The following is a 27,622-nucleotide window of genomic DNA, read 5'->3' on the forward strand; positions in this document are numbered from 1 at the left end:
AAACACTGACTGATGTTCATGTGACCTAGCCAATAATCTAATTCCCTCTAAGGATAATGCAATATTCATTGCTTCATTCAATTACTTAGAAAACTCCAAATGAACCTTTCTTGAAATATCTGGTTCCAGCCCTCTCAAAAATGCATCAATAGCCCTATGCTCTGCTTCCCACAAAATTACCAAGTTAACCCTATCATCATCTGTGAGCTCACAGGTACCTACATTGATTTTACAAATACGGTCAATGAAACTTTCAATCGATTTATCCTGCTTACAAAAAACCCTAGTAAATTGTTTCTGACAATATCTTGCGTGTTCGTTTTCTTATATCTCTATTATCCCTTCCTGAAAATCTTCAAATGTTTTAGCCTCCCTCAGATTCTCATTACATATAACATATCTCTGGCATCTCCCATTAATATCAGTCTAGCAACACGCAATAAATGCTCCTTACTCCACCCCCCAAATTTGGAGGCCTCCATGATACCTCAGCAGTCTTTCTGACACCAGTGTAAATAGGCATGGGACTTCACTGTCCATTGCCAGATTCAAACGTGGGTTCTCTGCTGGGTGTGAGGAAGAGGGAATAACAACATCTATTGATCACCTGCAATACATTGGTTGTTGGCCCTCTGTGTGAGTTTTGTTTCCACTCATAATATTCAATATTCTCAGTGGTGATGAAGGTGGCCAGTGGATGCTCACATGTGTGCGCCCGCTACTGTGACTGTAGCTGTGTAGCGTAACTGGAATCCGTTGCCTCGGCAGTGGCACTATACCTTGCTGGATCATACCATTGGATCTGTTCTTATCGTGGTTGGGAGGGGGAGGGGGAGGGGGTGGGGGTTGGCGGTGGTGCCAGTGGGAACAGGTCAATGCCCTGTCTCAGTGACCATCCCCAGTAGCAGCTGGCTGGCGTTGGCGGGCCAGGGTCCCTGGCTTCAGTCCCAGTCACAGTGTTTCTGGAGGCACTTCCGCAGGATAATGACCACAACACACCCCAGGCGATGACTCCCATTACACACAGCTGTCTGCTGATGGTGTCTGATGATAGTGATGGTGATGACTAGAGTGGCAGCATCACTCTAGCACCTCCTAGGTGATGATCTGCACTGCAACGACAGCTATGATGACAGTGACAACTCCAAACCAGTGGTGGTGCTGAGTGGTACAGGCACTGTGTCACTCCAAGGTCTCACAATGGTTGATGATGAAGGGCTGGTTGCCGGTCCTTAAATGTGGCTTTCTGCTGCTAATTTTTGCAGTTTTTCCTCCCCAGTAGGTCAGTACAATATTCTGGTGTAACTGACCTGATTACCACCCTCAATGCTGACACCTTGGCATGCCGTGAGCTGCTGCACGTCACGTCCTCTGCTGGCCGGTGACACAGTGTTCTCCTTTGTGTTTCTTAACTCAGTGCTGCAGCAACCTACCTGCGTCACGGTACCACACCACTGAGCTGCACAACAGAATGTAATTTACATACAATCTCTGGCTTCCAATATTCCTCCATATTTTAACTAACTTTATTACTGTAAAACCTTACCTTTGAATAACTTAATCCCTCTAATCATTCAACCTTCTACACTATAGAGAATGACAAGTGGTACCTGACACTTTCGACACAGGGTGAAGGAGTGCAGTGCCATCGTGACAGTTGTGACTAGGACCTGGGGAACTGTGGCATTGAAAGGCAGACAATCTTTATCAAAAATGTTATTAGATGGAACTGTTATTACCAGCGTCTCAACAGGTGGAATGCATTGTAGCTGTGCTACTATTACACTCTAGGCTTCAGCATTCAGACAAGAAGCACTATAAAAATTTAGGTAATGAGCGGTTTCAGCCACCAGGCATCACATTCAGACAATGGGTGGTTTACCGCTAGACCATGATGTACACATAGTGTAACAGCTTAAGCAGAAGAAAAGACTTCCTCCACATACTGCCAAAACCTATAATGTTGCCAATTCGTGTAGATAGCTGGACTTAAGAGTATTATCAGCGTGGTCATATTACTTGTCCCATGTTGCAATCAGTGTGGGCTTAGACTGAGGTAGCTGGCTGCCAGCCAGGATTTATGTCAAATCTTACCCACAATGCAGTGGGTGAACACTTACCAATAGCAACACACAGAACGCAACACTGGAGGACAAACATTTTACATCAAAGGTTTCTCTGTCAAAATTATTGAAAGAACATGAGAGAAAAAACAATGTGAAAAGTTTAGATATTGGGATAAGTCACTTAGAAAATCAATTCAACTGAGCCAAATGACACTAATGTATTAGCAACCAATGGATGCAGAAGATAACATTAATAAATTAATAAGTAAAGGCGTAAATCGTGCAGAGGAAAATAGAAGACAGCAACTGATCAAATAATGGCTAGTAGATACCAGTTAACCCCTGGCCTCTATTCTTTACATAACTGAATTCCCATGTATAAAATGTCATATCCCTCACACACTCTGTTGTACACTGATATAATTTCACAGGTACATTCAATGATATATGTGGATACTGTCTGCAAAATTTGTTGTCAATACGTAGTAGTAAAGAAGAAATAAACTAAAATGTCATGCCCAATGCTGCAATTTTACTGCACAAACAGTGAAAATGTAGTAACTGATAAAGTTTTTTCCTTTCATTTTGTAGGGGGAGGACGGGGGTGGGGTTGGTCAGTGAGAAAAAGAAAGTTTCTTTGACATTGTGTGCAAAGTTTGTTGAAAGTCATCAAGTGTTCTCCTCCTCAAATGCGGGATGAATATAGTCTGGGTAAATTACGTGGCATGAGTTACACTGTGTCAAGAGATATACAATGTTTCTACGTCTGATAATTAACTTATTGTGTTAAACCTTTAACATAAGGTTATAGCTCTTAATGAGTACATTATGACAGCATATTAAACTTCCATGATAAGTGTATGAAATACTGAAAGTCAAACTTTTGTTGCTTTTGGAAGTCATTAGATACGCGACATGCACCACGGCCATGTCCCAGGTTACCCACTTAGTAATGTAGATAAGTAAAGAAAACCTAGAGTGCTGTCAACATGATAGACTGAACAAATGAAAATCCAGTAACAAATAAGAAAAGATAAAAAGGGATAAGGAGGCAAAGAGAATGCTTACAAATTAAGATGTTTCAAGAAAATGCAGTATAACAGAGAACAGTAATGATGGAATTTGATGACATTCACCCAGTTCCATAGTTTTTTCCTGTTTCACACACCTCTCCTCCATCTGTAATGTATACATAACAAAAAATCATCTTAAATACTGTGTCACAAATTTCAATACTTCCCTCAAAGAAACTACTACAAATAATCTTTTAACAATACAGTTACTTCAATTATATTCCTCTATTAATCACTTAATTTTTACAAAAAAAAATGACATTTATTTCAACTGCTTTATGTATAAGGGGCAGTCAAATGAAAACGAGAAAGATGGGAAAAAAGTAAACTGTTTATTACACTACTGGCCATTAAAATTGCTACACCAAGAACAAATGCAGATGATAAACAGGTATTCATTGGACAAATATATTATACTAGAACTGACATGTGATTACATTTTCATGCAATTTGGGTGCATAGATCCTGAGAAATCAGTACCCAGAACAACCACCTCTGGCCGTAATAATGGCCTTGATATGCCTGGGCATTGAGTCAAACAGGGCTTGGATGGCGTGTACAGGTACAGCTGCCCATGCAGCTTCAACACGATAGCACATTTCATCAAGAGTAGTGACTGGCGTATTGTGACGAGCCAGTTGCTCGGTCACCATTCACCAGACATTTTCAATTGGTGAGAGATCTGGAGAATGTGCTGGCCAGGGCAGCAGTCGAACATTTTCTGTATCCAGAAAGGCCCATAAAGGACCTGCAACATGTGGTCGTGCATTATCGTGCTGAAATGTACGGTTTCGCAGGGATTGAATGAAGGGTAGAGCCATGGATCGTAACATATCTGAAATGTAACGCTCACTGTTCAAAGTGCCGTCAATGCGAACAAGACATGACCGAGACATGTAACCAATGGCACCCCTTACCATCACGCTGGGTAATACACCAGTATGGCGATGATGAATACACGCTTCTAATGTGCGTTCAACGCGATGTCGCCACATATGGATGTGACCATCATGATGCTGTAAACAGAACCTGGATTCATCCGGGGGGGGGGGGGGAAGACGTTTTGCCATTCGTGCACCCACGTTCGTCGTTGAGTACACCATCGCAGGCGCTCCTGTCTGTGATGCAGCGTCAAGGGTAACCGCAGCCATGGTCTCCGAGCTGATAGTCCATGCTGCTGCAAACGTCGTCGAACTGTTCGTGCATATGGTTGTTGTCTTGTAAACGTCCCCATCTGTTCACTCAGGGATCAAGACGTGGCTGCACGATCTGTTACAGCCATGCAGATAAGATGCCTGTCATCTTGACTGCTAGTGATACAAGGCCATTGGGATCCAGCACGGCACTCCGTATTACCCTCCTGAACCCACCATATTCTGCTAACAGTCATTGGATCTCGACCAACGCGAGCAGCAATGTCGCGATACGATAAACCGCAATCACAATAGGCTACAATCCGACCTTTATCAAAGTCGGAAATGTGATGGTAAGCATTTCTCCTCCTTACACAAGGCATCACAACAACGTTTCACGGGGCAATGCTGGTCAACTGCTGTTTGTGTATGAGAAATCGGTTGTAAACTTTCCTCATGTCAGCATGTTGTATGTGTCGCCACCGGCGCCAACATTGTGTGAATGCTCTGAAAAGCTAATCATTTGCATATCACAGTATCTTCTTCCTGTTGGTTAAATTTCGCATCTGTAGCACGTCATCTTCGTGGTGTAGCAATTTTAATGTCCAATAGTGTATTTCAAAAGTGATCCTCATAACCGCTAATACATTTATCCCACTGTGAGACAAGATGATCAATGCCTTCATGGAAAATGTTTGTGGTGAGCTAAAGAACAATGACTGCACCCTGGTGTGTGCTTCATTATCCAAAGTTAATCAACAGCCATGAATGTCTTTCTTCAGGGCTACAAAAATACGGAAACTGCATGGGAAGAGATAGGGACACTACGGAGGATAAGTATGGGCTTTTCAGCTAACCTCAGCAGCATAACTGAAACATCCTTGGCAACATGTGGGCGGGCTGTGAAAAGGTTCAGCATATTCCAAACAGATAACAGTAATGACAATGAAGAAAAGGACCTAGCATGACAGCTGTGATGAGACGCACGAGTTAAAGAAGTGCCACAACAGGCACTACTTTAAATCAACAGGCACTACTTTAAATTTATCCTTTCACTATCATATCTTCCTTTTTCTTGACCAATCTGCTTAGCTGTTAATCAGTAGTGTGCTACAGGTCTGCAAGGAGTTCAACATATAAGGACCTGTTTCAACATTTGTACTTGCCTCATCATAACGTCTGAGACGTACGAGGTGTGATAAAAAAGTCATGGGATTTTTTTAATTTCATGGGCTTTATACATCCGATTTTCAACATTTTTTCCATTTATCTTGCTGGTATGCATGTTCCTCATGTATGTTTGCTTTTTCAGACATTTTGAATATTTAGCTTACTGTCGAAATTCAAAAAGGTTATACATGTTTTCAAGTGCTTGGCAAATTTTTTCTTTCAAAAAAGATGGATCAATGAATTTGCATTAAATTTTGCTTGAAAAATGAAATAAAGTGCAGCATGGAATTCAATATGTTGACTGTGGCTTTTGGTGAATCTACTACGAGTAAGAGAAACGTTACAAATGACATAAACATTTCAACGAGGGTAGAAAAGATGTTGAAGATGGCGAGTGCCCTGGATGCCCTAGCATATCAATTACTGACAAAAATGCGGAAGAATTAAAGAAAATGGTTCTGGAAAGTCACTGAGTCACATAAGAGAAGTTGCTGATGATGTACAAAAGTTTGTTCCGAAATTGTTGAATTTTGGCCTAAAAGATGTCGCATAGATATCGCTCAGGAATTGCTGAATGAAGCTGACAATGATGCTCAACTTCAAAAGAAAGTTATAACAGGTGACAAATCATGGATATATGAGTACAATGTTGATATGTTGATAGCAAAGCACAGTCATCCCAATGGAAACTGTCTGGAAGGAGGGGAGGCAGAGCCCGCATCTCGTGGTCGTGCGGTAGCGTTCTCGCTTCCCACGCCCGGGTTCGATTCCCGGCGGGGTCAGGGATTTTCTCTGCCTCATGATGGCTGGGTGTTGTGTGCTGTCCTTAGGTTAGTTAGGTTTAAGTAGTTCTAAGTTCTAGGGGACTTATGACCACAGCAGTTGAGTCCCATAGTGCTCAGAGCCATTTGAACCATTTTTTTTTTTAGGGGAGGCAGAGACCAGTTTGAACACATGTGAAGGTTCTTCTCACTGTTTTCTTTGATTACAGTGGGCTAGTGCATTACGAGTTCCTGCCTTACAGTCATATGATCGATAAAGAATACTACCTACAATACTACCTGGGAGGTATGTGCCATTTGAGTGAACCAATTTGAAGAAAATGACTAGAACTGTGGCAAAACCACTCGCGGAAATTGCATCACGATAACATCCTCGCTCACACCTCAACGCCTGTTCATGATTTTTTGGCAAAAAAAAACAAGACCCAGTCATCTGAATGGCTCAAAGCAAATCACCCGAAGAGCAAAGACCAAAATAAAATTTAAAAGTTTGATCACACATGAAGGTTCGAATGTTCTTCTCTTTTAAGGGCTAGTGCATTACAAGTTCCTGCCTTATGATCATACAGCCAATAAGGAATATTACCTAAGAATTATGTGCCATTTATGTGAAGCAATCTGAAGAAAATGACTAAGAGTTGTGGCAAAACCAATCAGGGAAATCACATCACAATAATGCTCCTGCTCACATCTCAATGCTTTTTCATGATTTTTTGGTAAAAAACAATGCTGTCATGTTGCTTAAGCCACCGTATTCACCAGAAATTGCCCCAGTGAGTTCTTACTATTCCCACGGCTGAAGAAAACCATGAAAGGCTGTCATTTCGCCATCAGTAATGAGAAAGAAACAGGATCTCTGAAGGAGCTAAGCACCATAAAGAAAAGTGAGTACCAGAAGTGCTTCCAAGATGGTGAAAAGCTCTGGCACCAGTGTATTACATCTGGCGGAGAATACTTTGATGGGGACAAAGTTGATGCTGATGAATAAATAAAGATTCTTTATGAAAAACAAAAAAATCCGTTTCTTTTTGATCATGCTTCGTATACTGGGAGTCCTGTAAAGTTGACTGGAGTGCAGTTATTTTATTTTCCTTCTGAAATAATTTTGAGCAATCTAGTTTGGGTGTCCAGTAACAGCCTCCATTCTTTCAAGCTCACAAATATCCTTTAACTCATGGAAAGTCCATCTCTCTCTGATACATAATTTGTGCATGTGTGTCACCTAGTAATGCGAATTACATAATGTAACTATTTTGTGATGTTCAGAATAAACTTCTTATACTGAAAGATCAGATTTTTGAAGTTTTTTAACAATGCATTACAATTTATACTTTCCTTTGTTTCCTGGTCTTACTTCAATGTAAGGGAGTTCATGACTGATTCACTATCCCCAAAGTTGATGGTATAATCATTCAGTGTAAAAGCAATGGTAAGAATACTATTTCTATTGTCAACATTTAGTAACACCTTCCACTTCTAAAGTAAAATGCAAAGAAATGAATACAACACTCAAGTCAACACACAAAATCGTTCATCAGTGATTATTCAGATGTTTCATTCTTTTGGCAACTGTAACAATTACAAAAATCTTTTTTGTCACAAATTTCAGTCAGTCACTCACTCAGTGTGCTTTTGATTGTTAAGCTAAGTTATTGATATCATTTCCAGCACAAATTTCAACAACTGACTTAGTTTTCTTCTTCAGGTGTTAGCAGAGGTCATCTTCCAGTCAAACTATGCCTTGTGGTGCTTATTTGTTATTTGGATCCCGTGCTGTTATTCTGTGAAATATAAGTTCTCTCAGCATTTCCACATCTGTCAAATGATATGGACAGTAAGATCTTAATAAATTGAGTGATGAATCCTATGTCTTACTTAAATTGAAACCTATGTCTTTGTTTATTGTGTTTCCTGGCATATTTATTTTGACAGGCTCCTTCATTAAGCTGTCCTAGAAACTTGGTGTTTGCACCACAATAATACTGCTCTTATAATGTTTATTACCTTTCTTCAATTGTTCTAATGGTCTACCCTACAAAAGATAGGCAAGATTCACATGGACTGTGGTACTACACCTAGATTTTGGAAACCCAGATAATCTTTGATATTCCACAGAAGACTTTTTACCATTGTTATTGGGAACAAAATACAGTGAATGTCATATTTCCATAGGAGTTTACTGATCTTTCTTGAGATTGAGCCAACATAAGGCAGATAATCAATCCTGGCTTTTCATTTTCTTTCTCAATCTCTGCATCAGGCATTGTTGATTTTGACTGCATCATACACTCAGTTCCTCGATCTAAGTAACCAGTTCTTCTGAACACTATTTGTAAGTACTGTAATTCTTTAATGAGGCTGTCCTTTTCTGACAGCATTCAAGCTCTATGGTCCAGAGTCTTTAGTATGAAATTTTTCATGAAGAATGTTGATGGTCTGAGGTGTGAAGATAAAAGTCAGTGTGTGTAAGTATTCTATATACATTGTGATCCAGGGATCAGTCCACCCTTCTGTTGTGAGTCGCCGATCTTTCAAAGTGCCGGCGCGCAGTTACGCGCGTCCTCTACATGCGGCGCTGTCTGCCAGGCATGAAGCAGTGGCCAGCTAGCCAGCAGCCACAAGACTCGGACTCAGTTATGATTTGACTGTTAAAGTGTACACATGTCTTACTCTGTTTACTTGATCTGTGACTTTCACGTATTGCGTCTTCCTTGAAATATATTTGTTCAACTTGAAGTTATAATTGGCGGCGAGGTAGTGATTTATCTTTTCCATCGTTGACCCACGTTTCCATGGCTACTTTAGAGCAACTATTGCAAGGTCTCATAGAACAGCACATGCTTCTCACAAATGCGATTCGTGATTTCGTCGCGGCATCAAATGCGGGGCGTCTCTCGTCGTCGTCTCTACCTCCTTTTCCTCCTTACGACGAGACGGCGGAAGACTGGTCTGATTACGAAAAACGTCTTCGACAGCACTTCTTAGCATTTCATGTCGTGGATGGACAAACATGTAAGTCTCAGTTCCTTTCATGGATTTCTCCTCAAATGCATCGGTTGTTGTCACAATTGGCTCCTTTGAAAGATCCTGCGTCTTTGTCCTCTGCTCAAATGTGCTCACTTCTGTCCGTCTATTTTCAAAAGCATACGCATGTGGTAGCCTCTCGTGTTGCCTTTTATTGTTGTCAAAAACAACAGAATCAATCCTATCGCGCTTGGGCTGCAGAACTTCACGGCCTCAGTAGAAAGTGTCAATTTGTTACTGAAGTTCACAAAGAATCCTACGCCGATTCCATGGTACGGGATGCTATTATCCAATCGGCGCCCGACAAAGAAGTTAGGCAACGTGTCCTTCAGTTGGCAAATCCGACTCTAGATGAAGTCCTATCCATCGCTCAGTCTTTTGAAATTTCTCGCGCCGCTGGAGCGCAAATACAGGCATGGGGCGACGTCGGGGAAATACAACCTCTGTGCGATGTTGACGAAGCGTGTGGTGTGTCCCCGCCGGCCGACGTGGCCGCAGTACACTCCCAAGCGCAGCCTCGGCCTAACCGTAAACAAACCTGTAAGAAACTGCAGCAAAACCCACGGCAACTTCCTTCATGTCCGCGGTGTTTTACGAAACATTCACGAGAAGATTGTCCACAACATTGGGCCATGTGTCACAAATGCAAAAAAAAGGGTCATGTGTCATCCGTTTGCAAATCCGACCGCATACATGATGTTCATGAACATGAAGCTGATTCTTATTCTGTGTCGTCTGTCAATTGTACTTATTCCCTTTCAGGGAAGTTATTCCTCACTGTCCAAATATGTGGTTGAGATGTCCGCATGCAGGTGGGTACTGGTTCTGCTGCCACTATCATCAATTCTCAGACGTATCTGGGAAGTTAACCTCACTGTCCAAATATGTGGTTGAGATGTCTGCATGCAGGTGGGTACTGGTTCTGCTGCCACTATCATCAATTCTCAGACGTATCTTCAGTTGGGTTCTCCAATCCTGTCACCTGTCATTAGGCAATTACGGACTTAACAATAAACAGAAAATTTCTCTCTTGGGACAATTTGATGCTGAGGTATGTTACAAATCTGTCGTTCACACTGTTCCCATATTTGTGGTCGACCATAGTAATGCAGAGAATCTTTTTGGTTTCGATGCCTTTCGCGTTTTTGGATTCTCCATAGATGACTCTGTCAATATCATCTCTGATGCTATTCCTTATGCTCAACTGGATTCCTTGTCGACAACATTTTTGTCCCTTTTTTCTCCTGGGTTGGGCTGTGCAAACAACTTTGAAGCTCATATCATGCTCAAACCCACTGCTCGGCCTAAGTTTTTTCAGTCTCGGCCCATTCCTGTGGCCCTCCGTGATCAGGTCAAACGCAAACGGGAGATGGATTGTCTCACTGCTTCAGGGGTCTTGCTTCCTGTTACTTCCAGTGAGTGGTCCTCTCTTGTCGTTGTCATTGCTAAGCCAAATGGTGATATTCATCTCTGTGGCGATTTCGAAGCCACTGTAAATGCTCAATGCCTTATCGACACTTACCCTATGCCTCGACCTGAAGAATTGTTCACTAAACTTGATGGAGGCCAGTCTTTTTCTAAACTTGACCTGTCAGAAGCTTACCATCAACTTCCTCTCGACGCTGCTTCCCGGCAGTTTCTGGTCCTTAACACGCCTTTCGGCCTCTATCAATACCAACGATTGCCATTCGGGGTTCTTTCAGCGATTCCTGGAACAATTATTGCTCACTGCCCCTGGGTGTATAAATTACCAGGACGACATTGTTGTCACTGGCTCCACCACTGACAAACATCTCCAAAATCTCCGCACACTTTTTCATGTCTTACAGACTGCCGGTCGTAAGTGTAATCTTCAGAAATCAAAATTTTTTCAGGCATCTATCACGTACTTGGGGTTTCAACTCTCTCGGGATGCTATTCATCCGCTTCAACACACTGTTGCTGTGATCAATGCCCTTCCTCGCCCTACATCTGTTAAGGAACTGCAGGCCTTCTTGGGGAAAATAGCATACTATCAGAAGTTTTTACCGTCTGTTGCTTCGGTGGCTCAGCCATTGCATCGCCTGTTGCATAAAAATGTGCCTTTTCACTGGTCCACGTCATGCGATGTGGCTTTCCAGAAATTGAAGACTATGCTGAAACAGGCCCCATGCATGGCTACTTATCGACCTGGCCAACATCTTGTTCTTGCCACGGACGTCTCTCAATACGGGGTTGGTGCAGTACTTGCGCACCGTTTTTCTGACGGTTCTGAACAACCCATTGCTTATGCCACCAAAACACTCACGGATGCCCAACAAAAGTATTCTCAAATTTAAAAAGAAGCTTTGGCCATTATTTATGCTCTTCATAAATTTGGTGCTCTTCTCTATGGATCCAAATGTCATTTTCTTATGGATCACAAACCACTTGTTTCCTTGTTTCATCCATCAACGTCACTTCCCGACAAGGCTGCACACCGCCTCCAGCGTTGGGCTATTTACTTGTCTCGTTTCAATTATGAGATTCATTTTCAGCAGACGGCTCAACATGTGAATGCTGATGCACTGTCTCACCTTCCCATGAGTCCTGATCTGGCATTCGATAGGGACGAACTTTTGTGTTTTCACCTGGATGTTGCCGAGCAGCGGGTTGTGGACGGGTTCCCCATCACCGGGGACCGGCTGGCGGCTGCTACGGGTTCTGACCCTACCCTCTCCCGGGTGTTACGCTGTATTCAGAAGTGTTGGCCAGATCGTCCGTCTGCTAATACTTCTGATCCGTTGCGGAACTACTATGCTTTGCGTTACCGACTCATGGCTAGGGATGGTGTTATTCTTCTTTCCACCGAAAATGCTTCGCCCCGTGTTGTGGTACCTGCGTCTTTGCGTGCATTGGTCTTGCGCCTCCTTCACCAAGGGCACTGGGGTGTCTCTCGCACAAAATCTCTGGCGCGCCGACATGTGTACTGGCCTGGCATCGACTCTGAAATTGCACACATGGTCACTGCCTGCGGCACCGTGGCCTTCGCCTGAGAAGCCCTGGGAGCGTATTCATGCTGACTTCGCGGGTCCTTTTTTAGGTACTTATTGGCTTCTCATTATTGACGCCTATTCTAACTTTCCTTTCATTGTCCGTTGCACGTCGCCTACCACCGTGGCAACCACCAATGCTCTAGCTCGCATTTTCTCTTTGGAAGGCCTTCCCTCTACTCTCGTTACTGATAATGGTCCGCAATTTGCCTCTTCCGATTTTGCGGATTTTTGTGCCCGTCACGGCATCATGCATGTCATGGCCCCTCCGTTCCATCCACAGTTAAACGGTGAGGCTGAACGAGTGGTCCGCACATTTAAGGTTCAGATGAGGCAACTCCTGAATTCTTCTGCTGCTGCTGATGCACTTCTCCAATTTCTGGCTTCTTACCGTTCCACCCCCATGGGCGACCACAGCCCGGCTGAGCTCTTACATGGCCGACAGCCCTGCACGCTACTTCATCTTCTGCGGCCTTCCACCTCATGGCTGCGGGTGCCTTCACTTGGCCGGTTCACCACTGACGACCTTGTATGGGTACAGGGATATGGCAGGCAGCCAAAATGAAGTCCTGGCCACATCTTACGACACCGTGACCGACGCCTGTATGAAATCCAGATGGACACGTGTGTTGCAGTGTGTCATTCGGACCAGCTTCGGCCTCATGTGCCGGCAACGCCTGTTCCGGATGCCGCTACACCACCTTCGGCTTTACCTGACGCTCGGGATACTGGAATCTCTCACTACTCACAATGCAGTCCTCTCATCATCATCATATCGGTGCCAGCACAAGAACTGACGCCACCAGGAGACGTGCCCATGCAGGAACCAGTTGACCATCATCTGTCGGAGCAACTCTACTTGACTCCTTCTCCTACAGACGCGGACACATTGCCCATGTCTCCTGTTATAACAACCGAATTTGCCGCAACGGGCCGATTGGTACACGGGGCCCAAGCAGATTCGACCCCCCACGTCTCCTGTCATCTCGACCTGTTATCATTGAGGACACTTCCGTCCGTACGGGAAGCCTCCTCCTTGAGACTTTACAGCCAGTCAAACAACACCTATGGACGTTATCAATCTACAAGCCACCTCCATCAAGAACTGTGCAAAAACTTCAAAGGAGGGGAAAAGTGTTGTGACTCGCCGATCTTTCAAAGTGCCGCCGCGCAGTTACGCGCGTCCTCTACATGCAGCGCTGTCTGCCAGCCATGCAGAAGCAGCGCCACCTAAGTGGCCAGCCAGCCAGCGGCCGCTAGACTCGGACTCAGTTATGATTTGACTGTTAAAGTGTACACACGTCTTACTGTGTTTACTTGATCTGTGACTTTCACGTATAGCGTCTTCCTTGAAATATATTTGCTCAACTTGAAGTTATAACACCTTCTCTTAACTAATGCATCAAGGCAAGATAGCTCTAATTTTTTTTCTACAAGTTCCATTATGAATTGTCTATTAGGATGGATAGTGCTTAAATTTTACAGGAACTCTTCAAGTTTGTTCGCTTCATGTGTCTACACCACAAATGTGTTGTTCACACATCAATTGAAACACATTGGCTCGAACTTGACACATTCTAGTGTGTTTGCTTCAAAGTGGTCCACATTTAGGAGGACTATGACATATGATAACAGACTATCCATCGTCACACCATCAATTAGTTAACATCGATTTCGGATTTTCTGTCAAACAGGAAATAAGCTGATGTAAGAACTTGCCTCAGTATTTTAGTGGAACAATTGTCAAACTTCTCCACAAATAATTCCAAGGATTGAGAAAGTGGGACTCTTGTTAAGAGGGAGAACATATAGAAACTGACCTAACCATATCCTCATACAACGATGGATGGAGGTGGTGTTCATAGTGTGTGAGCTGCAAATGTGGTGTTCACACTTCCCCACACATTTGATACAAATGTGTTTCACATATTGGTTTGTTGGTGCATCAATATTAGTAATAATGGGTCTTTGAGAAATGACTCCTTGTTTACCTTAGGAAAGCCATACGGTTGTGGCAGTATAGGTGTTTCTGTATTAAGACCCTTAATAATGTTATGTGGCATGCCTGGCACACTGTGAAGAGACATCAGCTGCCTTTTAATTTTATTCATAAAATCAACATTTTACTGTAGATTATGTCATTTAAAAGACTGAAAATCTTCTTAATCTAGTGCACTCATAACGTTACAACCACAGCCCTTGTCAGGTAGCAGAAGTACAGTTGCTTTGTCCTCCCACAGATTTCCAACTGCTACTTCTTTCTTGGAGATGCTGGCTCTAATCAGTGGAGCTTTGGTAAATGCTCTACAGGTTTCGTGGTGAACCTCTTCAGCTGTTTCCAATGGGAGCAAAGTTACAACATGCTGCAGGGAGCTGATGTAATCTGTTACTGGTAGCATTTCTTAAGGGCACTCAAAACCTTGTTCTTCCGCAAGGGATAACTATATCCTCATCCTGACCTACATCTACATGGTTACTCTGCAATTCACACTTAAGTGCCTGGCAGAGGGTTCATCGGACCATTTTCATACTACTTCTCTACCATTCCACTCTCGAATGGTACGTGGGAAAAAGGAACACCTAAATCTTTCCGTTTGAGCTCTGATTTCTTTTATTTTATTATGATGATCAATTTCTCCCTATGTAGGTGGGTGTCAACAAAATATTTTCGCATTTGGAAGAGAAAGTTGGTGATTGAAATTTCGTAATGTTGATCAGTGAGATAAATTACTGAACAGCCCCTTGCTTCCTGTCTTGGCTTTTTGTGCAAGTGAACAAATTTTACTTTCTGGCATCGACTCTGATTGTGATCATGTCATATTGTCCAATTATTCCGAGAATCTGCAGACAGTGTAGCTGACACACAAAGATGGAGATAAAGGAGCTCTTTTGAAATGATATCTAGCATTTGTCAGGTGTCACAAATTCTCTCTTGTACCAATACCAGGCTTGCATGGTACATAATCCTATTGGCCACTGGTGTGTTAATATGATAATCTGGTTTTGGCGAACACAGGTATAACTTGTTCATCTTGACATCTCGTCAAAAAAATCAGAGTACTGAGAAGCCAACATTCCTTCTGGTAGACCTTATCCACATTGTGTAAGTTGTGGAACATGTCCTCACCACAGAGTGAAGTTATAGTGTATTAGGTTTTCTTGGTACAGTTGATTAATGACATGCTTTGGGTGTTCAGTCGAGCTGTGGAATGAACAATTCTGCTGGATCCCCAAAAGCACATCATTAATCAACCATGCCAAGGAAATGTGAGAGAGCAGTTATTATCTGAATCCACAAATCAAAATTGCAAAACATAAGATTTGAGAGCAAATTGTTACAACTAGTACATTACTTAAAAATGTGTGATTTACATGCTGAATAACCCTACTGCTACAAAGTGACTGTGGTCCATTACTTTTACATATACACATATGACATATACATATATATATCACTCAGGTGTTTCATTATTTTGTGTTGTAAGAAACTTAGGAACATACTATATGTCATTTTCAAATCCAGCAACTGCCTCAATAACAAATAAAAATTTGATTGATAATTTCAGTTCATTAAATATTCAATAAGCAAATTTACCTAAACCACCAGTTCCTGGTGGAAAGGATTGGACTCCTGTTAGAAAAACCACAACATGATTGATTGAATCTGCATCTGTAATAGTTGTTGCAAATTTTGTTTGGTCACACTGTTGAAAATCTGTTTGCACCTGCAACATAAAAGAAATTGTTATCCATAATTCAAATTTATTCACAAATTCACAATATTAACGACAACAGCTAAAAAAAACTAATAGTACAAATTTCCCACAGGTTGCAACAGCTGCATCTATAAAAATGATCATCAGCTCTGCCACTCTGTCTGTAGTAGCACACATCTGTATCTAAGGCAGCAGAATTCAGAGTACGAAGCAATCTGGAAATGTAGGCCATCATTTTCTTTGTTTTAAAATTTACTGACATCTGACTTACACAAGTGATACTATAAACAATTAAGATTACTCGAGGATATTTGTAGTAGGATGGTCTATATTCACCGATGCCATATAAACATGGATACAGAAACTTTAAAAGTATCTGAGTTGGCACCTTCCAATCACTTACACACGAGGTGCCAGTGGCAGATACAATGAACGTGTCCTAATACACCATAACACCACCAGTAGAAGTAACCAGCATTATCATCTTTAACTATGCTTTAAGAATTCTCTCTTGGTACTACAAACCTGGCTTGTAATGACTTTGGCTTGTTTCTGATTTTTGATTCTTTTATCAGTCTACTTCAGCACTGCAATTGCTGGCTGGACTGCCTCCAACTCCAGTGTCTCACACTAGTGCTATTTCATCACTTTGGCTTGTAACTTCCGCAGCTTCGCTGATCAAAGACAGTCACCACAAGCAAGTTTTTCTATCGTGACTGACTGAAAACTTGACAACAAGGAACATTGTCGGCATGCAGAACTGGTTATGATGGATCCATAATTTTCTGCATTGTGGAAACAGCAGTTGGAATAGTCACAACAGCAGTTCCAACAGTAGCAACAACTGTTTCAACTAACGCAGCAGAAGCAGAAGCAGAAGCAGAAGCAGCAGCAGCAGCACCACCACCACCACCACCACCAAGACAATTGCTATTTCTGATTCAGTTCATCACTGTGTTATATTACTGTATTCCAGTAGTCATTTATACAAACTGATCAAAGTTTATACACTCTAGTTGATTCCAGAATGCTAGAATTTTCTGTTGTCTGTGAGTTACTGACTAAACATTACATTGCTAAAGTCAAATTACAGTTCAAATTCAAACAACATACAAAACAGCCACGTTCATCCTATGCAATGTAGGTCAAAAAATTGCAAGGCTTATAATGCCAGTGCAATTTTGTATGTGCATGTTGCAATGTGTCTTATGCAATATCTGTAATTCCTGGTGTAATTGTCAGATTAATGCTAGACAAACAGGTTGAGATGAAAGATTTAGCATTTTCGGACCCATCACTTGAAGAGGTCTTTACCAACAGTGCAAGCATTCGAAGTAGCCGCTTCTACTCATCAAATGTTTCAAAACAGGATTGATGTAAGTACTTTGTAGAGTAGCCAATGTTGTCAGTCAAGTAATGACACACATTCATAGTAACCATCCTCAGATTTAATTAATTTTCAGTTCACCAGTATATTACAAAGCAGCCAAGAATTTGTCCATTGCCCATTTGCATTGGTAGATGCTCCTGTAAGGGAGCATATAACTCATTGTTGAACATCAGCATCTATTACATGTCATAGTCACTCCCCATTTCACTGCCTTTCGATCCCATGGTATTAAGTTATATACATCTGCCCCAAATGCTACACCAAACATGAAAATTTACAGTGTCCATATTATGGCATGAAGTACAACGTGAGCCATAAATGTGGCATCCTAGCTAGCATCTTGGTACCACAAAGCAGAGAGGCATCAGGGCATTCTGCACTGACCAGGGGATAACACTAAGAGGACAAATTAAGGTGCCAATAATTTACAAGAAAGTACCTCACACACTAACATAGCTGGTAGTTAGTTCACGGGCAACAACTAATGTACCTATTTGGACTTGACATTTTTACTTTATTTGGGTTCCAAAGCGATGACCATGTAGCATTAGCAACCATAGTAATTCCATTTAGTGATTTGGAAAAACTTTTGCACTAGTCATAAGCAGTCCCAAACTCCCAGAAGTATCAGTGCTATGCTTTCAACAATGTGCCCTCTACCTCAGCAGTCCACAGCTCATGGTCTTGCAGTCGTGTTCTCACTACCCAAGCATGGGGTCCCGGGTTCGATTCCTTGCGGGGTCAGGAGATGAAAGGGTGTTTGTGTCGTCCTCATCATTTCATCATCATTCATGAAAGTGGTGAGATCGGACTGAGCAAAGGTTGGGACTTTGTACGGGTGCTGATAACCGAGCAGTTGAGCAACCCACAGCCAAACATCATCATCATCATCATCATCATCATCATCATCATCATCATCGTCAGATGCATGTGAGACATTATGTTTTGCACTCAGCAACAAGCAGCATCAGGTTTTGGATGAATCACTAACCACTGCAAATGATGTAGCTACAGACACTGTCCAGGAATCAGTACTCCATAGGATAATGTTGCCAATAAAGGGAGGATGGCCAGAACACCAACAAAAAGGCACCGATTCACAATACAGAAGCTTCATTTACTTATTCCATCAATTCATGATGCTGTTATACTAACAATGACAGAAGAAGAATGTTGTTATTCTGCCCTCAATCCACCCACACATTCTCCAGTTGTTTCACACGTCCACTTGGTAATGTCACAAAGATTTTACAGCCCACTTTCAAGAAGCGATGTGGATGCTTGTGGTTGATACACTCTACAAGTTTCCGTACATGGCACAAATGTCCAGCACTTCAGCGTCTGGCACGATTTGACCATTGTCCTAAATTTCGGCAATAGGGGGTGCACCACCACATAATTTGTCCAACAATGCCTCTCAGTTTGTAGTTTCCACATCTCAACAGTTCTGCAGTGCAGAAGCATGGAGCACACATACACTTCACCCTTATCACCTAGCATGTAATTCCAGGGCAAAGTGGAGGGTCAGGACATTTCATGTTCCTGGCCACCTATAGATCCACCTCCATCAACATACAAAGCCCAGCCAAAATTCCGGACAGGTGCAGACCCTATACATTATTTGACCTTCTATACCCCACACAGCAAGCCTGGAGCTCCCACCCACATGCAACCTACAACTGTGCTGGACTCACAACTTCAATTGAGTGGATTCAAGGTGTTGTGACCGATCTCAGAGGGGAGCCAGCTTTCCACTTGTGGGCCAATGGCAGTAGTTGCTGTGTCACAGGAGCCAGCTGTGGCCACAACTAGTTGGCAATGGACACACACAGGATGCCAGACACACAAATAGCTCAGGTGGCAGGTGTAGGCCCTCCCTGCCCCCAGACACCAGCCACCCGAATGTGCTTGCCTTACACGAGCTACAACCTCCTACTCTGCTGAGAGCCAAAATGACCCACGAAACGAGTGGTGGAGCAAATATGGGTAACAATGGAGCTGTAGCTCTGTTCTCCATCCTAGACTCTCCAGGCATCAGCTGCTCCACATGTAGGGTTGAACAGTGATTTGCAACCACTGGGCCAGCAAGGCCCAGCACATGCACCTACATCGACAACCAGGTAGTCCTGCCTCCAAACACAGGAAGTAAGGTTGGTTGGTTGGTTTGTGGGATTAAAGGGACCAGACTGCGACAGTCATCGGTCCCTTTTTACAAAAAAAATTAAAACCACCCAAAGAGAATAAAAACGAACAACAGGAAAGACGTCAGACGACACAGGACAAGAAATACTCCGACAGAGATCAGACAAAACAAATTAAAATAACACAGAGTGTGACGGTGATTGGCCGACCATAGAAACAAAAAAAGAAAAGCCAACCACCGGGAAACACATTAAAAACGCAGACTAAAATCGTAGACCAAAGGCCAGAATCAACACAAAAGGACATAACAAACACTCAGATGAGACGATAAAAACCCCCTGCCCAAATAAAACGTAAAACTAAGCCAGCCATAGCAGGGTCATCAGATAAAAGGGCAGGGAGCGTATCAGGCAGCGCAAATGTCTGCCTGAGCACAGCTAAAAGCGGACACTCCAATAAAATGTGGACCACAGATAAAACGGAGCCGCAGCGACACAGAGGTGGGTCCTCACGGCTCAATAAGTGGCCGTGCGTCAGCCGAGTGTGTCCAATGCGCAGTCGGCAGAGGACGACAGACTCCTTGCGAGAGACGCGCAAGGAGGAGTGCCACACAGTCGTCGTCTCCTTGACGGCACGAAGTTTGTTATGGGTGGCCAGACCGTGCCTTTCAGTGTCCCAAAGGGAGGAAATGTGTCAGCGGAGGACTGCCCTCAAATCAGTCTCCGGGAGGCCAATGTCCAGAGATGGTGTAATGGTGGCCGCTTTCGCCAGGCGGTCAACATTTTCATTTCCGGGTATCCCAACATGGCCCGGGGTCCAAACAAAGACCACAGAGCGGCCGCAACGTGCAAGAGTATGCAGGGACTCCTGGATAGCCATCACCAGACGAGAACGAGGAAAACACTGGTCGAGAGCTCGTAAACCGCTCAGGGAATCGCTACAGATCACGAAGGACTCACCTGAGCAGGAGCAAATATACTCTAGGGTACGAAAGATGGCGACCAGCTCAGCAGTGTAAATGCTGCAGCCAGCCGGCAATGAACATTGTTCGGAATGGTCCCCTAGAGTAAGTGCATAACCGACACGACCAGCAACCATCGAACCGTCAGTGTACGCAATGCCAGAGCCCTGATACATTGCAAGGAGGGAAAGAAAGCGGCGGCGGAAGGCCTCCGGAGGGACTGAGTCCTTCAGGCCCTGTGCCAATTCCAGCCGAAGGAGAGGGCGAGGCATACACCATGGGGGTGTACACAGAGGTGCCCGGAAAGGAGGCGGAAGAGGTAAAGCCCCAAGCCCGGAGAGAAGCTCTCGGACGCGGACCGCGATCGTACAACCTGACTGGGGCCGACGTTCTGGCAGATGGACGACCGATCGCGGGAACAGGAGACGACAGTTTGGATGCCCGGGCAAGCTAAAAACATGGGCAGCATAAGCGGCCAATAAAGTTTGGCGCCTGAACCGCAATGGAGGGACACTTGCCTCCGCAAGTATGCTGTCCACTGGGCTGGTCCGAAAAGCACCAGTGGCAAGGCGTATGCCGCTGTGTAGGATTGGGTCCAGTACCCGCAGCGCAGATGGGGATGCTGAGCCATAAGCCTGGCTCCCATAATCCAGACGAGACTGGATTAACGCCTGGTAGAGCCATATCAGGGTAGATCGGTCGGCGCCCCAGCAGGTGTGGCTCAAGCATCTCAGAGCATTTAGATGCCCCCAACACGCCTGTTTAAGCTGCCGAATATGAGGCAGCCAAGTCAGCCGGGCATCAAAAACTACACCCAAAAACCTGTGAGTCTCCACCACAGCAAGGAATTCGTCGGCAAGATAAAGCCGCGGCTCAGGATGGACTGTTCGGCACCGGCAGAAATGCATAACGCGGGTCTTGGCAGCCGAAAACTGAAAACCATGCACTACAGCCCAAGACTGCACCTTGCGGATAGCGCCCTGTAGCAGATGTTCAACAGCTGCAATGCCAGTAGAGCTGTAGTACAGGCAGAAGTCGTCAGCATACAGGGAAGCGGAGACAGAATCTCCCACTGCTGTAGCAAGCCCGTTTATTGCAATTAAAAACAGAGACAGACACTGAGGACAGATCCCTGTGGTACCCCGTTCTCCTGGACTCGGGAGGAACTATGAGAGGCCACGACATGCACGCGGAAGGGACGATACGACAGAAAATTTCGGATAAATATCGGCAGAGGGCCCCGAAGACCCCATCCGTGAAGCGTAGAAAGTATGTGATGACGCCATGTCGTATCGTATGCCTTCTGCATGTCGAAAAAGACAGCGACCAGGTGCTGACAGTGGGCAAAGGCAGTATGGATGGCCGACTCCAGACTCACCAGATTGTCGGTGGCGGAGCGGCCTTTACGGAACCCACCCTGAGACGGAGCCAGAAGGCCCCGAGACTCCAGTTCCCAATTCAAGTGCCGGCTCACCATCCGTTCGAGAAGCTTGCAAAGAACTTTGGTGAGGCTAATGGGGCGGTAGCTGTCCACTTCCAAAGGACTCTTGCCTGGTTTCAAAACGGGGATGACAATGCTTTCCCGCCATTGCGATGGAAACTCACCCTCGACCCAGAGACGGTTGTAAAGGTCGAGGAGGCGTCGCTTGCAGTCCACTGAAAGGTGTTTCAGCATCTGACAGTGAATGCGATCTGGCCCAGGAGCGGTATCAGGGCAAGCAGCAAGGGCACTGTGAAATTCCCACTCACTGAATGGAGCATTGTAGGATTCAGAATGGTGGGTGCGAAAAGAAAGGCTCCGACGTTCCATCCACTCTTTAATGGAGCGGAAGGCCAGTGGGTAATTGGAAGAAGCGGAACTAAGAGCAAAATGCTCTGCCAAGCTGTTGGCAATTTCATCGGAGTCTGTACAAACTGCTCCATTCAGTGAGAGAGCAGGGACGCTGACAGGGGTCCGATAGCCGTAGAGGCGTCGGATCTTGGCTCAGACCTGCGATGGAGAGACATGGAGGCCAATGGTGGACACATACCGCTCCCAGCACTCCTGCTTGCTTTGGCGGATAAGGCGGTGGGCCCGCGCATGCAGCCGTTTGAAGGCGATGAGGTGTTCAATGCAGGGATGTCGCTTGTGACGCTGGAGCGCCCGCCGGCGATCTTTAATCACTGCAGCGATCTCAGGCGACCACCAAGGCACAGTACGCCGCTGAGGGGACCCAGAAGAACGGGGAATGGCAGATTTGGCGGCAGTAACGATGCCGGTGGTGACCGATTGAACCACCGCATCAATGTCATCACTAGAGAGAGGCTCAATAGCGGCAGTGGAGGAAAACAAGTCCCAGTCAGCCTTATTCATAGCCCACCTGCAAGGGCGCAGAGAAGACTGACACTGTGGCAGTGACAGAAAGATCGGAAAGTGGTCACTACCACACAGGTCGTCATGCACTCTCCATTGGACAGACGGTAAGAGGCTAGGGCTGCAGATCGAAAGGTCGATGGCGGAGTACGTGCCATGCGCCACGCTAAAGTGTGTGGAGGAACCATCATTTAAAAGCAAAAGATCGAGCTGTGCTAATAAATGCTACAGGAAGTAATGTTTGAAGATACTGATGCCATTCCACTCACTCCACATATACAGCCATTTTTGGCGCTACATGCTGATTAAAGGGGGGGAGAGGGGGGTGGGGGTAGGGATTTAGTATCTTACAATACTGATAATGATTAGGAGGTAGATAGATACTTTAGCTATATCTGAGTCAGCACCTTCAAATCATGTCCGCACGAGACACCAGCAGTAGGTATGCTTGACATATCCTATAATGAGCCACTGCTAGGAATGTATGGCCTCTGGTAAGCAGCTTTAATGTCCAATCTTGCCAAGTCATTATGTGTTGTCTTCCTATGAAACTACTGATCAAGTGTCATAATAGTACAGTAGAGCAACCTGGCATTATCATTGTGGCTGCCTGTCCGGTTAGCCGTGTGGTCTAATGCACTGCTTTCTGGGCGGGGAGGTGTGCCGGTCCCCGGCACGAATTCGCCCGGCAGATTAGTGTCCAGGTCCACTGTGCCGGCCAGTCTGTGGATGGTTTTCCATCTGCCTTGGCGAATGCGGGCTGGTTCCCCTTATTCCGCCTCAGTTACACTATGTTGGTGATTGCTGCACAAAAACTTTCTCCACTTACGCGTTCACCATAATTACTCTACTATGCAAACAGGGGTTACACTCGTCTGGTGTGAGACGTTCCCAGGGGGGTCCACTGGGGGCCGAACCGCACAATAACCCTGGGTTCGGTGTGGGGCGGCAATGGGTTGAGTGGACTGCTGTAGCTTGTTATGGGGTTGTGAACCACTGAGGGCTACAATGGGCACAAAGCCTCTCCATCGTTGCTATGTCCCCAGTTCCATACAATACTATCATTGTGGACTATGCTTTTGGAATTCTCTCTTGATACTATGGAGATGGCTCATGCCAACTTTGGTTTGTTTCCAGTTTTTGTTTGTTCTACCAATCTACTTTGGCACTTATTCACCAGCTGTGCGGTCGATGACCTCCTTCCAGCTCTGTTGTCTCTTGCTTCTGTGGTTTCACTGCCCCAGCTTGTTACTTCCACAGCTTAGCTGCTCTAACAAGTGTTTCTATTGGGACCAAAAGAAAACATGACAACATTTTTTTTGGTTCTTATCCATAAAGTATTATTCTTTTTTCACATCACACACTGCCCCATTCTTCTCAAACGTGGCATAAAATTTTATACCTTTTAGTTGTGACAAAAATGCAGTATTTTTTTCCACCCTTCAATAGCCTCCGGAGCTAAGTCATGTTCTCACATTTATTACAACTTTTTAGTCTACTTATGTTGGTCAAACAGAAAGTTTCTCATGTGGAAGTGGTGGTGGTGGTGCTGGTGGTATGAGACAAGAGATAAGATGAAAGTAACTGGCAGGTTGACTGATAAAAATGAATAAACTGGTCATTATACTGCACATTAATATCTTCCCTTTAATCCTAACAGTTTAGGGAGGATGTCAGACACAACATAAACTTAACAAAAGGAACCAGAGAGGAAAGATTAGGATTTAATATCCAATCAACACTGAGGTCATTTAGCAATGGAGCACATATTGGAGATGTGTGGGAAAAGAAATTGGCAATGTTTTTTTTCAAAGGAACCATCCTGGCATTTGTCTTACGCAATTTATGGAAACTGTGGAAGACTTAAATCTGGATGACTGGATAGAGCTTTGAACTGCTATCCTACAAAATGTGAGGCCAGTTCCTTACCATGGCACCACCAAACTCATTCAATCTTCCAAAACAGATAAGTTGCCATTAGATAAATCTGATAGGAGATCTTTCAAATATCTGAAGATTACCTATTTGTTGACAAATTAAAAAATTACACAATTGCAGTAAAACATGGTATAAAGAGAGATGTAAATAGTTACCATGGTTCAAATGGCTCTGAGCACTATGGGACTCAACATCTTAGGTCATAAGTCCCCTAGAACTTAGAACTACTTAAACCTAACTAACCTAAGGACATCACACACATCCATGCCCGAGGCAGGATTCGAACCTGCGACCGTAGCAGTCCCGCGGTTCCGGACTGCAGCGCCAGAACCGCTAGACTACCGCGGCCGGCAAATAGTTACCATGAAACTGCAGACTACACCAGTTCTTAAAATATCACGTAAGAGAAGAAGTTGATAGTGGAGAGACTAAAATACTATAGCTAAGCACTAAACTAAAAAAGAATGAGCCAGTCACTATGCAATATATTAAAGTCTCCAACCACAACATTGAGGATGGAGTCCAGAAAGGCCACAAACTCTTAAAATGTGTATCACACATATCTCACAGTAAACTAAAATGGAAAGCAGCTCCCCACTTAAATATACTTCTGCCATCACATCAGAATTTACAATAGAATACTGAAACGTACAAGCCAGACACACCATGAAAAGGTGGGTCCTCTACTGGTGTAAGTAGTCATGGGTCCGAGGACAAAGCACAATACTTTCCCTCTCTTGCATGACCGGAAGGGGGAATATCACAGTCGGACCATTGATTTTACCAGTCACAGTTTACTGTCTCTTATGTCCAGCCATTCATCATTTCATTGGCGCACAATCTGGGTCAACAATACGGTGACATATTGCAAAGAAATGATAAAACATTTCACAGTACATTCTGTGGCTGTTATGCTATCTTTCTCATTTCCCTGGATTCTGATATGCCCTGATACCAAGCTGCTTCCTACTCTTGCTTTGGTAGCAGGAGAAGCAAGTCCTGAATTAGCTGGATGGTTCTCTCTGAAGGATATATTTGTTGAATCACTTGGAGGGCACTGAGGGAAAACTGTTCCTTCAGTCACAACTCAATTGGAGCATATTATGAAATTCTTTCTTGGATGATAATTCACCTGCTCCAATGCCTTCAGGTTTGCCTGAAAACCATTAACTGGTCAGACAGACCTTTTTGCTGGATTTTTTAAAGCAACTCAGCAAAGTTGATTTTTTTATCTTATTACAATTGTGATAACCAGACTATATTTTTTGATAATTTTATTTTTGTGATTTAGGGCCAAAAACTTTGGTGGTATGTATGCCAAAAAACTATGGTGGCATGTATACCTTGCAAAGCTATTTTGGGAGCTGTTATATTGGTGGTAAGTGTATTTCCCACTGTAGAAACAAAGCATTTTTTTCCGACAAGAATAGCGATCTCACGGCAAACAAAAACTGATTGTTTAAACATTTGGTACAGTGAACTACCACAAGATATCAGGCATAGCCAGAAGTGGTATGTAAGTTACATTCCCAAAAGATTTCTAAAATCACTAAGTTGGCGGTAAGTATGTTTCCAAAGGCATTCAAAGGACATATGAATTTGGTGGTAAGTATACTTGCCAAGCCTTTGGAGAAACCAATTTGGTGGTAAGCATACTTCCCAATGGCCGTTAAAACAATATTATTTAATGGGCTGTATAGGTGCCATGGCCATAAAAGCTGTATCTTACAACAAATAGAAACTACAGATGGTGCAGCAGACTACCACTAGATTCCAGGAGAATACAAAAATGGTACAACATATTCCCATAAATGCAGTAAAAATATACAGTTACTGGTAAGTATATGCCCCACAGCCCACAAAAGAGTTAGGACATGACCAGGGAAATGATTGAGAAGTCCCTCTCCTCCTAGTTAGACCCATTAGTAAACACTGCTTGTTTATATTATAAAGAGACACAAAACTATGCTGGGAGTACTTATGATATGACACTGGTTCATGCCAAAGTATATGCGCCTGAAACTGTTTAGCTAGGAAAATTATTTTTTCCATCCTCAGCTTTTTCTGGCAATTTTTTGGTTATACAAGCAAATTTCTTATATAATTTTATCTGCTTAAGGCCTTAGTTAAATGTCATGCCATTGACTTTACAGGATATTGTTACTCCTACAACAACTCAGGCAAACTTTATGCATGTGAAGCAATACAAGTAATGTGATCAGATTACAGTAATGTGCCATAATAAATGAATGTCTTAACCAATCCCTCACATTTTGTACTAAATTATTTAAAAATACTCTGTCAAATTATATAATATGGAGAGTATTAATCAGGACTAACATGACGATATTAAAATTAATAGTCACTCAAAATTAGTTACAGTTTATATTTGGGTGATAGGCGAGTGATAAATGCCAGCATTAAAGAAAAAGAAGGACATTCCATTTGAGGAGATGGCTATTGACTTATTACAAAGTTTTATTTTTTATTTTTGACACAATCGCTTTCTTTTAACATAATCATAACAGGTTTTGGCATACAATCACCATCTTTATATGCCATAATAGAGAAAAGAAAAGTTTATATTGAGACCTAAAACAAGTACAAATATTTTCACTTTGTCTACTTGTGAGCTTAGTAAAGTGCTATAAAAATGCAAATGGTTTGTGCCTACAGGCAGCATTTGGTGAACAAGTGTTCTTGCACTGTGTACTAAACATAAAACTAGAAATCAGGGAATTATATATATACAACTGAGTATACTTTTCCTCCCCTATTACACCGAGCGAGGTGGCGCAGTGGTTAGCACACTGGACTCGCATTCGGGAGGACGACGGTTCAATCCCGTCTCCGGCCATCCTGA

General features: G+C 43.6%; 1 protein-coding gene across 1 annotated transcript in view; it reads right to left on the minus strand.

Moving 5' to 3' along the window:
• LOC126248518 (protein OPI10 homolog) overlaps positions 1 to 27,622 on the minus strand; it is a 77,526-nt gene that overhangs the window by 19,310 nt on the left and 30,594 nt on the right. The window contains exon 2 of the mRNA XM_049949567.1: positions 15,855 to 15,984. Within this exon, the coding sequence (XP_049805524.1) occupies positions 15,855 to 15,984 (130 nt within the window). The remainder of the gene's footprint in view (positions 1 to 15,854; positions 15,985 to 27,622) is intronic.

This window comes from Schistocerca nitens, chromosome 3, assembly GCF_023898315.1.
Source record: "Schistocerca nitens isolate TAMUIC-IGC-003100 chromosome 3, iqSchNite1.1, whole genome shotgun sequence".
Taxonomy (NCBI): Eukaryota; Metazoa; Arthropoda; class Insecta; order Orthoptera; family Acrididae; genus Schistocerca; species Schistocerca nitens.